The 12,272-nt window shown below is 39.8% G+C and overlaps 2 protein-coding genes across 13 annotated transcripts in view; both read right to left on the bottom strand.

Annotated features, from left to right (window-relative positions):
- The window catches only part of LOC120426217 (putative thiamine transporter SLC35F3), a 169,965-nt gene that overhangs the window by 120,643 nt on the left and 37,050 nt on the right, over positions 1 to 12,272 (bottom strand). The window lies entirely within an intron of this gene.
- On the bottom strand, positions 3,748 to 5,117 carry LOC120430961 (uncharacterized). Its single transcript, XM_039596093.1, has 2 exons — positions 4,958 to 5,117; positions 3,748 to 4,903 (listed from the first exon to the last, which is right to left on the bottom strand). Exon 2 carries the CDS (start codon positions 4,749 to 4,751, stop codon positions 3,903 to 3,905), a length of 849 nt encoding a protein of 282 aa, XP_039452027.1. The 5' UTR covers positions 4,752 to 4,903; positions 4,958 to 5,117; the 3' UTR covers positions 3,748 to 3,902.

Raw genomic sequence — 12,272 nt, 5'->3', positions numbered from 1 at the left:
CAGATTCAGCACTTCTTCGTGTTCGCTTTATCACCAGCAGAACCGACCAAACGGAGGAAGGACCCCTGGCTAGATGTGCAAAAAGGCGGAAAAAGGGAAGATAATGAAACGCAAAAAAAAACCAAAGCAATCAATTATCTTCAATTAAAATTTAATCAACCTTTTATACGCTGTGTGCCCCCCTTCCTGCAGCAGCATATGCAAACCTTCTCCAGCTGGAAGGCTGTGAAGAGCAGCTGTTGAGAGGGAATCTTGGTGTTTTGCCCTGTCTGTCAGCTTAATTTCTTCAGATATTCATTCATCCTGGGCAAGAAAGTTTTAGCTTTGCGGGGGGGGAGGACCATCATCAGGGGGAAGATGTTTTCCGGAAATTGAACAGCATCTCGACAAGGAGGACACCCAATAGATGCCGACACGACCACATGAAAGGGTTGGTGTCACATGGTGCGGCCAGCAACAGCAGCAGCGTGCTTCAAGAAATTGGATTATCTCTAACGGGTTCGGCGTGAGGTTATCTCCCGCTAACATATGTTGTTGCTGTCTACGTTGGTTTGTGATATTGAATTAATTAAGAATATGAACATTCTTGTATCCTACGCTCCACTGATAATTGGATGTCTGTCAATACAAAATGTTGACTATTTTAGGACTCTGCCAAATTGGTCAACATTTACCCAAAAATATTCGAAGGAGAAGTTTTCATGGGAAAAATCGAAAAACGTATGAAAACCACAATTTTCTTACGGTTTGTTCTGCACCGTATGCTACTTCCACCCAAATGTAACCAAAAGTGAGATTCTTATTGGAAATGTAATGCTCTACAACTTTTTTCACCGTCCAAACTCCAAGCGAAACCTATTTGGGGATACCGTGGAGATTTTCCCTTATCCCCTTAAAAAGTCATCAACACTTGCCGTCTTCCAAATTCCTTTCCCTGTCCCTGTGGTGAGAATCTAGTTCAGGTGGAATTGGTTCTGCTCCCAATTATCAATTTCTAGGCAACTTGGGCTGAGGCACCATGGTGAAATCCAGTCGGCAAGATTAAGATTTCTGTTCATCATTCGATTTTAGAATAGATTTCAATATTACCTAACAAAACTGTAAAACGTTTGATGGAAATAAAAATAATCTTTTTTGGTAAACATCTTGAGGTTATTTAGAACAAATTGCCATGAAATTTATTATTTATGATTTTTTTTTTTGGAATAATGCAGATTTTGATTTAATTATTCGGATTTGAAAACATTTTATTCTTCAAAATGTCGTGCCATACATGAACTGAGATGATACTAGAGATATTTTAAAAAAGTTTGTTTATGAATCATTCAACAGTAAAATGCTATCATTCATTCATGAGCATTCAGCAATGTGCAAATAATGTATTTTCTAATTTTAAGTTTTCTCTTAAGTTAACAAAAATCCGGTATCCTGGAAACTCATATTTTTGAGTTTGTCAAGCTTGATCAAAACACCTGCTGGAAAAAGTCACATTTTTTCAATCAATAACTAGTAGGTGGGTACTCTATGAAAACAAGTGGGCAGTTCTTGATGGTTTTAAATTGGATTTTTATTTTAGAATTTTCCGAAAATTAAAATACGCTGATCTGCCAAATGAATCTTGTGTAACACAGCTCAAAAAAATGCATTTTCAGTACCTAAAAATAACTTTTTATTGATACCTACCTACCGTTTTGCTGAAATTATTAAATCGATCATAAAAAATCGTGTACAAGATACAGATTTTTGAACATGTTGAAATCATTTTTGTATGGACAGCTGATAAAATTCAAAGTATATTTGTATGGCCCAACTTTTTTTTCTAAAGAAAAATTTCTCATAAAATCAAAGCCAAATTAATTATTTGATTTAAAAATCTAAGAAATTGAAGGAATCGCTCTTCTTGTATTTTAATGGCCTTCTTTCAAAGATGTCGACATAAACATTTAAGAGTATTTACACAGTCAAAATTCATGATACTATTATCATTGAAATAAAAAAAAGCGTAGAGGCATAGTCGTGTACAACATAAAAACTACTGCATACTTATTTTTACCTAAAATAAAGGAAATGTTAAAATAAAACACAACCAAAGTTGACCCCTGAAAAAATTACATTTTTTAAAACATTGGCACATTTACATAAAACAAGTCAAACTTTCAACCCAATTTTTTTTTTCAAAAATTTAAAGAGTTCTTCTTTCCAATGCTTTTTAAAGATCAAAAATTAAATGAAAAAATATTTTTTGATGATTTTTTACAATTGAGATAAGGGTAATTCTCCGCCAACCCACACAGCAGTTGCCCCGACCCCTCTCGATTTGCGCGAAACTTTGTCCTAAGGGGTAACTTTTGTCCCTGATCACGAACCCGAGGTCCGTTTTTTGATATCTCGTGACGGAGGGGCGGTACGACCCATTCCATTTTTGAACATGCGAAAAAAGAGGTGTTTTTCAATAATTTGCAGCCTAAAACGGTGATGAGATAGAAATTTGGTGTCAAAGGGACTTTATGTGAAATTGTACGCCCAATTTGATGGCGTACTCAGAATTCCGAAAAAAACGTATTTTTCATCGCAAAAAAACTCTTAAAAAGTTTTAAAAACTCTGCCATTTTTCGTTACTCGACTGTAAATTTTTTTCTACATCTACATTGACCCAGAAAGGGTATTTTTTCAGTTAGAACAAAATTTTCAATTTTAAAATTTCGTGTTTTTCTAACTTTGCAGGGTTATTTTTTAGAGTGTAAAAATGTTCTACAAAGTTGTAGAGCAGACATTTACAAACATTTTGATATATACACATAAGAGGTTTGCTTATAAACGTCACGAGTTATCGCGATTTTACGAAAAAAAGTTTTGAAAAAGTTGGTCGTCGTTGATCATGGCCGTTCATGGTCACCCGCGACAGACACGGACGACGAAACTAAAAAAAAACGCAAAAAGTAACTTTTTCAAAACTTTTTTTAGACAAGAAAAATAATAAAATACTTTCTCGCACCCCCTATTCGATTTACTGAAAAAAAGTCACTTTTTTGAACAAATTTTCTAAAATCGCTTGGAATCACTACAAAAACTGGTTCAATCTGGTGTGTATTATGCTGAAATCATCAAGTTTTTGGCTTCTCCCAGGCTGATTTAGGTCGAAAAATCGCATTTTTTCGAAATTTTTTTCAGAAATGCTCATTTAATTTAGGGTAGCCCATTTTTCCAGCAAAACCAATGCTTGTAGGAAATTTCATGGCGAACATGTCTCTGCGATACGGCTTTACGCAGTAGGCCTGGCCGCTTTAACGCTTGTGATGTTTCAATGCATTCTAATGCAATGGCCCACTACAAATGTTAATAAATGACAAGAAGAGTGCTAGGCTGTCCCGCCCGTGTGGATCAATCGGACCGCGCACTGGACTCCAATCCAGAGGTCGCCGGTTCGAATCCCGCGGCGGGCGCTCTAAAATTCTTTGTGTAAATATGGGTATTCGGCGCCGTCGCTCCGTGCCATACTTTCATACACTTAGGAGCCCAGGGCGGCGAAGTCCTTGTAGATAAAAAGGAAGACACTAGTGGTTGGTACTAGCAATGGTGGCCGACAGCTATAAAGTCAACTTCGTTTTCGAGTGCTAGGCGTAATCTAACCTAAGGCACTTTCCAGGATCCCTTCGAAAGATTGGCTGCACTAGGGTCTGATTAGATTAGATTAGAAAAAAGTGAGTTTTTCAGTAAATCGAATAGGGGGTGCGAGATAGTATTGTTCGGATGCTAATTAGGAGGCACTACGTTTTTGGAGCAGCATTCATGCAGCTCAAACTGCAAATAGATTTTATTAATAAGAATTCAATTAATTAATTAGGCTGAACTTACAATTCATAGTTTTTAATCCTAAACCTCGAGCAAACAACTAACTGGGATTAGATTTTATGAACTAATGAATGTTTGTTTTGGTTTTGTTTTGACGGATCTGGTTGACGACTTGTATGCAAGCTGGCAACCTCTTGCGTGCAATCCATCGGTGCCAACACCCCAGCCCGTAACATCCGGTGAAGTATCTGAACCGGATTTACCAACAAATGTAAGCACCGCCGACATCCTGCCACACGTCCAGTGAGTTTTGCTAATCTTCCTGCCTGTTTCCGGAACAATTGACCGTTGAGAGAAGTCAGGTGGTGACATTTCTTCCTGACACGTTTCCAACTGAAAATCCAGCGCCTAATTTTCACACTTTGGGGGTGGTTGAGATCCTGCCGCGACCCAAACTGTTGACCGCTAAACGTAAATCCAATCTTCAGCCGCTTCTCAGGAAACCAGCCTGCTTGCCAATGTCCCAGCCCTTTTCGGCTTAGGCACATCTCGGAAACACTCCCACCGCAAAATTCTTGATTCTCTACATGAAAACCTCCTGCTTCCGAGAAGTCTTTTTTGATCGACTCGGACTCGTCCTCCTTCTTGAAGTCCTCTTCTTTTGCTTGAAGATGGGCTTCGATGATCATTGTTCTTCGCATATCGAACTCTTTTTCAAGTTCTTCCGCTTTCAAAGCAAATTCCAGCTGCAGCACCTTCATCCGTCGATCGTACTCCTCTCTTATGGCCCTCCGAACCTGGTCCATTGAAGGTCCTTCACGTACGATCTTCGTAGAACAGCTTTCCGCAGCCGCATCTTGCCGGCGTTCAACCCCGTAATCGGCAATCAACAACCAACGAGATTGATCTTCCTCACCTTGGGTGTCATACGCACGGGCACCAAGTTTAACTTTCACCATCCTGTACGGTTATCGTCGTACCTTTGCAGAATGGATCTTTCCGGCCAGTCACTGCATTTGAGGTTAGATCCGTTCTCTTATGAATTTTTGAGAATGTTCGGATGCTAATTAGGAGGCACTACGTTTTTGGAGCAGCATTCATGCAGCTCAAACTGCAAATAGATTTTATTAATAAGAATTCAATTAATTAATTAGGCTGAACTTACAATTCATAGTTTTTAATCCTAAACCTCGAGCAAACAACTAACTGGGATTAGATTTTATGAACTAATGAATGTTTGTTTTGGTTTTGTTTTGACGGATCTGGTTGACGACTTGTATGCAAGCTGGCAACCTCTTGCGTGCAATCCATCGGTGCCAACAAGTATTTTATTATTTTTTCTTGTCTAAGAAAACATTGTTCCTAACATCAGGTTAGGTAGAGTTGGTAGAGAATTACCCATACATTAATATCCAATGATCTAACGAAGTGGAAAAAGTAGGTCGTGAATCAGGACTTGACTCAAATGGTTCTAAAGTCGTACCTACTCTCACATATTTACAATAAAACTAAATCTATACGCAATCTCAACAATACTTGGCTCACATTCAATGTCTCCAATTGAGTCGTATCACAGGAAAGTCCCGTTCAATGCTCTCGTCTCGATATTGTTCAGAGGGTAAATCACTCGTCGGGGGTTCGGGCCAGATTATTAATGAATCGAATCCCCAACCAGATGCTCGAGGTGGTCGGTGCAGAAACTGTGCGGCTTTTCCCACCCTGCACTGGCCCCGGCTAATCATTGCCAGATGTGAGCTCGTGTGTGTGTGCTTAGGACGCGGACTAGCTCCGACCATTGGTAATCGATTCCCGTAAGCAGAAGCTGTCCAATGTTTTGCCACTCTCGTTAGAGCTAATACACCACATTGAGCGATCCCGGCGCGGCGAAGAAAGGTCTTTCTACATTGTTTCGCCAAATCCCACCCACGAATTCCGATGAAACTCCACTTTCACTTGGGACTTTGCAAGCTGTAAATACGATCGGCTTCAAATCAATCGCACCGCCTCAAGTCGGCGGCAGCGATTCAACCGTACTCATTAATTGATTGTTCTATTCACAGAAAGGATCAAACCCCACCCGTTGATTAGCAATTAGTATGGCTGTAACAGAATCCCCACCGAAACGCCTTCTCTTATCGACAAAAGTTCAAAGGAATTGTGTGTTAGCTCAACATTCGAAAGACCAGCTGGGACGCGCTGGGAAAGGGGATCAAAGCGAAACAGTACTCTCTTTTGTCATTATCTGATGGAATTCCTGGTAAAATTTGCTGCAAATCTTTGTGTGGCATTCGTTTGATCCGAGGTATTCGCGAAATCGGAGAGATGTTTCTTTGATTAGGAGGACCTCTTTTGATGAAATTTTAAGCAATAAGTGTATGAATTCTGTTTTTTTTTTAGTTTACTCATGATCATAGACGTATGTTTTTTTTTGCAAGGTTGTACAAAAAACGATGGGGTAGCAACTATTGATTTTCGCTGCTTGTGTAAACACGATTTATCAACAGCATCGCTGTTAAAACCAGTGGAAATCTGAAACTCATAAGAACTTTTCAATGCGTACATCGCCAAGCATCATAAATCTCAAAGAAAACATCCACTCGAACATTTCCAAGCAAATAATACACTCTCGCAGACTTTTCCCCTGTCCCAACGTTATTCAAATTCCTGCAAATTCATGCCGTTCATCTGTGTTACAGATGTGATGTGCTCTCGGTCGGGAGATGATTTTCCAATTTTCGCCTCCAATCTCGTCAGCTCAATCAAATTATGACGACCCTCGCGGGGATCACAACACTCACTTCCTTGGTACGGACTATTTTTAAACGCGAGTAGTAGTAGTATTCCAAGGTTCACACCGTAGAGTCCCTCGCGTGGCGCTAATTCCAGGTGGCCTTCACACGTGGTGATTGACGTCACACACTGCTCAAACTAGGTGTCAGTCAGCCGAGCGTCGTCAGTCAGAACATATGTGTGGCGAGCATAGACGGTTTGGTTGTGCTGTCTTGACGCATATTTTCATAATTTCATTCTGCAATGGAAAATTGTTTTATAGACTAGATTTAAATCGACTGACATTTCAAATAGGCGTAATATTGAATATTTGACCCCTTTGATATGTTAGTCTAGATTCTAAAATTTTCAAAATATTGCTTCGAAAAGATCTTAAAATTTCTCAAAATTAATGTGTTTCATTTTTTAACATTGAAAATTGGACCAACTCACACGAAGTAGTCTTAGATTTTCGTGAAACTTTGCTCTTAGGGGTAATTTTGGTCTCTGATTACGAATCCGAGCTCCATTTTTTCGACATCTCTTGACGTGGCTGGACGACCCCCTTCATTTTTAGGGATTTTTACTAAGGCACGTTTTTTTTGTGATTTATAGCTCGAAACCGTGAAGAGATAGAAATGCTGTGTCAAAGGGACTTTTGTGTAAAATTGGACGCCCGATTTGATGGCGTGCCAAAAAATCCGAAGAAAAAACGTATTTTTCGTTAAAAAAAATAATTGGAAAATAGTTTTTAAATTGCTTCTATTTCTCGTTGTCAGAAATCGTGAGACATGTCATTTTAAGGGGAAACTCAATTTTCATTTAGAACATTTTTTTTATTCTAAAATTACGCGCTTTATGTAACTTTGCCGGGTTTTTTTTTAGAGTCTAACAATGTACTACAAGGTTGTAAAGCAGAAAGAAACCAAAAAAAAAAATACGGTTTGGTACGTATTCATCGCGAGTTATCAGGATTTTACAAAAAAGTTTTTCGAAAAAGTTAAGATTTTGACCAGTTTTTCGAATTTTTAACCCCTAAACCTACATCGTGTGGAAATGTTTGGATAAGACTTAAAAAAAACTTTAATTATAAAATCACTCGTAAAATGAACTTCTCAATTAGACCTCCTAGACCCACCTTCATGTATACCTATTAGGATGTAACAAAAATGTTTTTTGGCGGGCATTCAGGGGCTGGTTTCGGTGGGTGTACTGAGCCCAAATCCAAAATATGAGCTTGATTGGACGTAACAGGAGCTGGCGCTCCGCCCTTCAATTTTAAATGGGATTTAACCCGTAAAAATACATTTTTTCTTCAAAAGTTATGCTGAAATAACGATTTCGACTAAAGTTCGGAAGATTGTAAAAAGGGTCATGTTATACATTTTCAGAAAGGTGTTTGAAAGACCTTTCCAACGCGTCCAAAACATTGAAAATCTGACAACCCTATCAAAAGTTATAAGTACTTAAGTGTTATTTATGCACTATTTGAAGGCCGGATCTCTGATATTTTGATGAAAACGTTGTCCGGATCAATGATGGGACTTGTAGTTGGATAGGTAATCAAAAGACCTTTCCAACGCGTCCAAAATATTGATTTTGATGAAAACATTGTCCAATTATATCATGCGACCTATTTTTGGATAGGATTATAAGACCTTTCCAACGAGCACGAATTAAAGCTTTTCTAGTAAAACATCATGTTTTTGTATTATTCCATTGCAGGTGACTTGCCTTGAACATTTTAGAGCAATTTTTCCAACATGAAACTTTAATTAACAAAAGTTATACTAAAAAGTATTTAAATTTTGTTAAATCCATATATTTATACCAAATAGCTTTGTATTTTTGGTTAAATGAAGTTTAAACTCTATAAATATGCCAAAAACCACTTTTAATTCATGTTTTGAAAGATTTCCATAGATTTTCAAAAGTTTAATGAAGAAAAATCAAAGTGTCCCATTGTTACCCAAGGGTTGAAATGAGTGGGAAACAATGAGACAGCTCTGGATTCTAGGTATATTCTAAATTTTGGCCAAACCTAATGAAAGGACATTGTAGCCCAACTTAATCCCTATGGAACGTCGAAAGAAATTTGAAGAAATATTAGATTTGGTGTAAATAACAGCCTACGAGCGAAAAAGTAATTTTTGTCCATAATTTACTTTTACACCCCAGAATCAAACATTCATGAATAACTTTTCAAGGGAAGGGACTATTATGGATTAGAGGATTGGAAATAATACTTCATAAAAAAAAAAAGAAATTTTGGCAAGAGATCACAACGCCAACCACACGAGAGAAGCAGCAATGTTTGGCCTTCACGTGCGTGTGCCACTTACAAGCGCCACCGGCTAGCAATCGATCCAACAACAATTTTCAGTAATAATAATCGAACGCACGGTTTGGAGCGAAAAAGGGAATGGGGGGGGGGGGGGGGGTTTGTGTAATTATCGGAATTGCCTGGCGGGTCCCTTTGTCATCACCAATTTAGGAAGATAGAATATAGAAGAATATTAGAATAGAAGAATAGAAGAATAGAAGAATAGAAGAATAGAAGAATAGAATATTCAATACTTTTGAACAAAGTCAATAAGTTTTTTATCTGCTGGAATCAACCTCATTTCATCAGTTCATCAAGTACGGAGAGTAAATTTTACATGCAGTTACGCGTGCAAATTTGTTTACTCGCACTTGCGATCCAGCTTGACGCCGAATTAGCTTGATTCGTGTTTAATAGCAACAATCAACACACTCAATTAAACGACGTGTTCTTTCGTTTGCTCGAGCTCCTTGCCCACCTCAGTATCAACCCAGACATCTCATCGCATCCTTACCCACAGCCAACTGCCGGTCGGTCTCCATCTGTCTGGCCTGGTCTGTTTGATCGTGTCTCTGTCTTGTCTGTCGACATCATCAAACTGTCATCAGCGCGCAGCAGCAGCAGCAGCATCAACCGACATGCCGGGTTCTTCGCCAAGATCCAGCACGGGTTCCATAATTCTGATAAATAAATAAGCAAATAGAGCGCAACCAAACGGCGAACGAGCGCGCACGCCGCCGGTTTATGGCACTCGGTACACCACTTTGCTTGATTAATGCAAATAAACATGTGGCCCCTATGACGAGCGCGGCCTCTTCATCGAATCCGGAACGAGTTTTGCCAGATACTATAGATGGTCCCAGTGCTCGGGTAAATCAAGTTTAATTCTGCGCCATAAAAATTAAACACTATCTGGGGTCCACACGGTCCCCCCGTCGTCGCCACGATAAAGTTCATTAACGTTGATCGGTGGATTTTTATTGTTTATACTAATCGAGGCTGTAGGTTGGGGTGCGCGTTGCGTGTTCAGGATTGGCTAATGGGATTGAAACCCGAAGGACCTTCGCGACAACCCTCCGGATATCGCCAAACTGTTGCCGTTGTTCTAGTTTTTCATACGGTTTTTTTCTTTTTGTTAAAATTCAGCCACTTTTCACTCGATTTTGGAACCACCCTAGTGTGGGGACACGATGTGTGTGCGTGCGGAGCGCTTTGCGTTCTAATAGTTCCAGTATTTCGTTAATTGGTTGCTGAATCATAAATTGAGCTGATCTGGTAATTGCTTTCGACAAGGCCGGTGAATCAAGATTTGGATGGATCGAAAGTCACGCTGGAAGCTGGTTCAGTTTGGTTTAATTTGAGTATTTCGGGCGCTGAAGACCTTCCCATATACCAACAAAATAGTCTACTATACCCACTGATGTTATCCGAATATGATCCAGCATCAAAATCGACTTGTTTCGGCGTTTGACGCACAAATCTTTCAGAATATCTAAAGGACGTCCCACCCACCATATTTTCAAAATTTAATCCTTCTTCTTCTACATACAAAAAACTCAAGCATCACGACCTACGCCATATGCAACATTCATCCAATTCAGTTTTCCTCAGTGCCCTCATAAAACCCCTGCTGAAGTATTTATTTGCTTTGCCAAATCTTCCATTCAACCGTGAAATATTCGCATGCATGCAAAACAACAACGAGCCCGTCGGGCACTCGACGCACTAGGCGCACACACAACTCCACAAGTCCACCGTCACAACAATACAATGTCGACCTGGAGCCTGGGCCTTTCAGGGTTAGACCCTTTCTTTCAACTTGACAACCCGAACTCCGCTGTCAGTTCCTCATAACCCCCCGCGTATTTGCCCAAGTGAACGAACTTGGGCTGCCTGCGGGAGAGTTGGGTTGGCACAAGTGGTTCCGAATTCCGGTCCCCTTCCCGTCCGCGTGACGTCTCCCGTCTCGGTCTGGAATGACAAAGGTAAACATTCATTATTTATTGAATGTCTTGGCTCTCTGTGTGTGCCGGGCCGGCTAGAACAATGCGAACGAGCGCAAAATGTCGATCGTCATTAGTGGGGAGGGCGCGGGCTGGAATGTTAGTGGGCACGGTGAAAAGAAATAATGTAAAATTTGGGAAATTGAAGTTTAAGATTAGTGATTTCAGGGTTTCTAGAGATTGAAGATTGAAGTTATTCAAGATATTTCAGAGATTCAAGATTGAAGTGGTTTTTGGGTTTCTTGATATTCTAGATTGGAGTGATTCAAGGGATCTTAGGGTTCAAGATTTAAGTACTTCGAGGAATTTTAGGGAAACCAAATTGAAGCGATTGAAGGAATTCTAGATATTACAGATTGAAGTGTTTCAAAGGATTCCACAGAGTCAAAATTGAAGTGATTCAAGGATCCAAAAGTTCAAGATTCAAGTGGTTCAAAATATTCCATATATTAAAATAATTCCATAGAATCTAAAGCTTCGGTATAAAAGTAATTCATGGGATTTCAGAGATTCTTAATATTCCAGTGGTTCCATCTAAAAAAAAATCTAAATCTAAATTATTCGCTCTACAGCATTGCATTGGCGTTCTCGATTGCGAGATTCCTACTCGAAACTAGGTGTTCGAAGGCTTGTTTGTTGAGGCAATTGCAAACCTCTGTTTACACTTTAGCTTCCATCCACCCCGGGATTCGAACTGGCGACCTTTGGATTGTGAGTCCAACTGCCTACCAGTGACTCCACCGAGACAGGACCCAGGGAGACGACTCCTACACCTGGACTGAGCTAACGACCTAACCTCTAGGTTAGACCGGGGCCAACATTTACTTCCCCGTCCGACGGAAGGCGTGATCAGACCCAGGACCCAGGACCCAGGATCGAACCCAGGCCGACTGGGTGAGAGGCAACCACGCTTGCCCCTACACCACGGGTCCCGGCAGTGGTTCTATGGATTCCTGATAGTCGAGCTTGAAGTGATTCAGGGGAGTCCAAATATTCAAGATTCATGTGTTTCAGGGACTGTAAGGATTAGAGTGATTCAAGAGGAACTAGAGTTTCAAGATTGAAGTGTTTCAAGGTATTGCAGAGCTTCAAGATGGATGTTCTCTAACTTTGGGTGTAGAGATTCAGAATTGAAGTGTTTTAGCGATTCTAGAGATTCAAGATTGAAGTGCTCCAAGGCATTCTAGAGATTCAAGAATTATGTGCTTCAAGGGATTTTTCAGATTAAAGTGATTCAAGAAAATTTGTGTTTCAAGATTGAAGTATTCCTAAAAGTATTCCAGAGATTCAAGATTGAGGTGATTCACTGAATTCTAGAAATTGAATTTCGAAGTGATTCAAAGTATTACAGATATTCAAGATTGAATTGGTTGAAGGGATTCTCG

Source organism: Culex pipiens, chromosome 1 (genome assembly GCF_016801865.2).
Source record: "Culex pipiens pallens isolate TS chromosome 1, TS_CPP_V2, whole genome shotgun sequence".
Classification (NCBI taxonomy): Eukaryota; Metazoa; Arthropoda; class Insecta; order Diptera; family Culicidae; genus Culex; species Culex pipiens.
Note: the sequence above shows the minus strand (reverse complement) of the source record. Positions and strands in the feature narration are given on the sequence as shown.

Coding starts and splice junctions, on each gene's coding strand:
- LOC120430961 (XM_039596093.1), bottom strand. CDS start 4,751: ATGGTGAAAGTTAAACTTGGTGCCCGTGCGTATGACACCCAAGGTGAG.